Below are 3508 nucleotides of genomic sequence, written 5' to 3'. Positions count from 1 at the left end.
AAAAAATATAAATATAATAAAAAATATAAAAAAAATAAAATATTTAAATTAATATTTTTTTTTTTTTTTTTTTTTTTTTTTTCACGAAAGGTGTCCTCAGAGTGATGCATAGTATAATTGTATGTTTCAGCTGTTCAAGTGAATAAATATTACAGAAGAAGGACGTAGCGAAAGTGCGAGTTGGAGATCGCTGCTACATAAACACGTCGACATGGAGAAGATAAACAGAAAAGTGGCACAGCAGCTGCTGACGTTATGTGTGTCCGAAAATGGCCTATGAATGTTTATAGAAAATACTAATTCTGTTATGTGTTTAAGCTCATGTCTATAATATTGAACGCCCATCGCTAAGGAAACGGCTAATGTAAGTTTCGGTGTTTTTATCGCTTTACAAAGCCCTCGTTATTCAGCCAGTCAGCTAGCATTAGCAGCATGCTAACGCTGGTATAGCAGTGACTCACTATTCTGTCAGGAAAACAAGCAGTAATTATTCCAGAAATCCTCCTGTTATGTTTTCATTTTCATATAACAGACGCTGTAGATGATAAAATGTTGCAGTCAGTCTTTGTACTATGAATGACCTCCATATTTACTCAGGTTTATTTCTAAAAAGCGTGGAGGCCCCATTTGTTTTCCAGAACTAAGGATTGTGTAAGGTTTAAAAGCTGCCTTTGTAAACAACGGATGTCGCTGTTTTGTCAAACACTTTCTCTCTACATTCATTTCATTTAGAAATACAATAAATTAGTACGCAGCAAAATTAGCTTTAAGTCAACATTGTTTATGTAGGTCAAACTTTGGTTTGTGGCTTAAGTAGTTCAACATTTTTGGATGCTTTTTACAGCAAAAAGCTACGTTTTGCACCTAATTTAGTTATTTTGATAACACTTATGATTAAGCATGATGAGCATAGAACAAATGGTGGAAAATCCAAAAATGTACATTTGGTTTTGCATTTCATTATCTGTGCATCTAGTTTTGTGTATTAAAAATGTAATATATTTGTAATTACATGATTTGCTTTTTTACTGTTAACATTCTATTAATTTAGATTGGAATATTTTCAGCTTTTATTTTTGCAATACTTTTGTGTGTGTTTTTCTTACTATTCTATGTTTTCACCTTAACATTACTCTTATTTGACACTTGGTGGTAAAGTTTATGGGTTCTGTGACTTACTTTTCACATTATTTCTTTAAGTATTTCACATTCTTATACATTTATATAAATAACTTTTTTCTTTTTTAAATGAATGATGTAGAAAAATTTCCTAATAGATTATGTCTCCTGTGATCCGCAGGGTCGTGACAACATGGACGGTGACCTGAGTCCACAGGATAAGAAAGACTTGGACAAGTTCATCAAGTTTTTTGCCTTAAAGGTCAGAGGGCAGCCTAAGGCTTGCGTTTATGTTGTATCTAAAGGCTTTTTCACTTGTTCCAAAAGTTTTCCAGATTTTTTGTACCATCCATTTAGACCTCTGCATCCCTATTTTCAGTGACTTTCTCCAGATTCATTCCCACACCTCTGTTTGTGTTTATCTGTAGACTGTTCAGGTGATCGTTCAGGCTCGCCTGGGGGAGAAGATCTGCACTCGCTCGTCTTCGTCGCCCACTGGCTCAGACTGGGTAAAAAACTAAAGCTCCGTTTTATTTATTTTTTTTTTTTTTATCATTTCATACCTCTTGTTGGTCTTCTGATGTGAAGCATTCCCCCCCGCCACCGGTTCCACATTCTCTTTAGTTCAACTTGGCCATCAAAGACATCCCAGAGGTCACTCATGAGGCCAAGAAGGCGCTGGCCGGCCAGCTTCCAGGCATTGGCCGATCCATGTGTGTGGAGATCTCCCTAAAGACCTCAGAGGTAGAACTCATAAAGTCTCTTTAGTTTCAGCTCCTCATAACCCAGGAGAGTTAGTTTTTGTTGCTAAATTCATCCTGTTTTGTCTCCGTCTTCATTGCTCAGGGAGACTCCATGGAGTTAGAGACTTGGTGCCTGGAGATGAACGAGAAGTAAGCAGCGTTTCAGCTCCAGCTTAGCTACCGTTTCACGTTTAACCTGCGTGATTTCTGGCTCTCCTGCAGGTGCGATAAGGACATTAAAGTGTCGTACACTGTCTATAACCGGCTGTCTGTCCTCCTAAAATCTCTGCTGGCCATCACCAGAGTGACTCCAGCCTATAAGCTGTCCAGAAAGCAGGGCCACGACTACGTCATATTGTACAGGTGTCCTGATCAGCGCCGACGCCGATCTCTTGAATTCAGCCATATAAAAACTAAGATGTCCATCTAAATGTTGTCTCCTGTGTAGGATCTACTTTGGGGAAGTTCAGCTGGGTGGATTAGGAGAAGGTAACTTTAGTTCTGGTCTCTTTAATGTGTGATTGTCCTTGGTCTGTCAATCAATGTTTGTTTTCTTTTTTTTTAACCAAGGTTTCCAAACGGTGCGCGTTGGTGTTGTCGGCACCCCGGTTGGCACGGTAACGCTGTCATGTGCCTACCGCACCAACCTGGCGTTCATGTCCAGCAGGTGACCAGCACGTTGCCACTGCAGCTCAGTCCGTCCTTCAGCTCAGCGGGCTAACGACAGTCTGGATTTCCTCTGCAGGCAGTTTGAACGGTCGGCTCCCATCATGGGAATCATCGTGGATCACTTTGTGGACGCGCCCTGCGGCAATCAGCGTCCAATCACAATGGGGCAGCCCTGCAACTACAGGTAGGCCTTCGTGGTTGCTTCTGAGTCGTCCTCTAGCTTCCTGTGCTTCGACGAAACCACTTCCTGTCTGTGCGTCTTCAGAGCCCCGGATGAGGACGACGGCGGAGCGTTTGCTGGAGTTCAGGACTCTCAGGAGGTCTGCACCACCTCCTTCTCCACCTCCCCTCCCTCTCAGGTGAGCCCACACTCCTCCTCTCTCTCTTTGTCGACTCTCACTCCTGATCATCATTTCACTCTCTTCTCTCGTTTTCTCGTCCGTTTCCTTTAACTTTTGGTTGTTCACGTGGACTCAGTGTGTCTGCACTCTGAGTCCGTCCCCTTCCAAACTGTCCAAGCCCCTCCCGCTGGACAGTCTCCAGCTCCCATTGGCTCCAGGACTTGTCACTCACAATGTGAGTCTTTAGTGGTGTTTGACGGTGTTTTTTGTGTGAGAAGCGCTGAAGCTCACCCTCCAGACTTCGCCTCTCTAGTTCTGTGTTCATCACAACCTTCTCCATCGCTTGACCTCTGGAATCCTTGCAGCTAGCTTAGAGCAGAGTTTTTGCATCCCCTCAGCTTCAGTTTGTTGTGGTTTGCTGTCACTTGTCGCAACGTAGTTAACTCATAATGCTTGACACACACCTTCTCACATCCCTTCGGCACCAACAGGAACCTTAGTGTTTGCTACTTGGTTATTATTTCCTGTTCTTGTTTTTTTTTTTGTCTCTGCAGCTCTATGCTTCCAGGTTGTCCTACCAGCCTGCACCTACAGGAGGAGCTGCTGAGTTCAACACAAACCAGGTACTAGCACAAA

General features: G+C 42.5%; 1 protein-coding gene across 2 annotated transcripts in view; it reads left to right on the top strand.

Annotated features, from left to right (window-relative positions):
• Nucleotides 1-196: 196 nt before the first annotated feature.
• atg13 (ATG13 autophagy related 13 homolog (S. cerevisiae)) overlaps nucleotides 197-3508 on the top strand; it is a 9318-nt gene continuing 6006 nt past the window's right edge. Inside the window, exons 1-12 of one of the 2 annotated variants that reach the window (XM_015048350.1) lie at nucleotides 197-364; nucleotides 1301-1381; nucleotides 1548-1628; nucleotides 1744-1863; nucleotides 1966-2012; nucleotides 2085-2225; nucleotides 2311-2351; nucleotides 2433-2529; nucleotides 2608-2715; nucleotides 2797-2890; nucleotides 3009-3107; nucleotides 3427-3495. In XM_015048350.1, the coding sequence (XP_014903836.1) occupies nucleotides 1313-1381; nucleotides 1548-1628; nucleotides 1744-1863; nucleotides 1966-2012; nucleotides 2085-2225; nucleotides 2311-2351; nucleotides 2433-2529; nucleotides 2608-2715; nucleotides 2797-2890; nucleotides 3009-3107; nucleotides 3427-3495 (966 nt within the window). In that variant the 5' untranslated portion in view covers nucleotides 197-364; nucleotides 1301-1312. The remainder of the gene's footprint in view (nucleotides 365-1300; nucleotides 1382-1547; nucleotides 1629-1743; nucleotides 1864-1965; nucleotides 2013-2084; nucleotides 2226-2310; nucleotides 2352-2432; nucleotides 2530-2607; nucleotides 2716-2796; nucleotides 2891-3008; nucleotides 3108-3426; nucleotides 3496-3508) is intronic. The other variant, XM_015048351.1, reaches the window with a different exon arrangement.

The sequence above is a fragment of the Poecilia latipinna genome, unplaced genomic scaffold (genome assembly GCF_001443285.1).
Source record: "Poecilia latipinna isolate Pla-1442-1.1 unplaced genomic scaffold, P_latipinna-1.0 Scaffold876, whole genome shotgun sequence".
NCBI lineage: Eukaryota > Metazoa > Chordata > Actinopteri > Cyprinodontiformes > Poeciliidae > Poecilia > Poecilia latipinna.
This window is presented reverse-complemented; position numbering and strand designations above follow the sequence as displayed.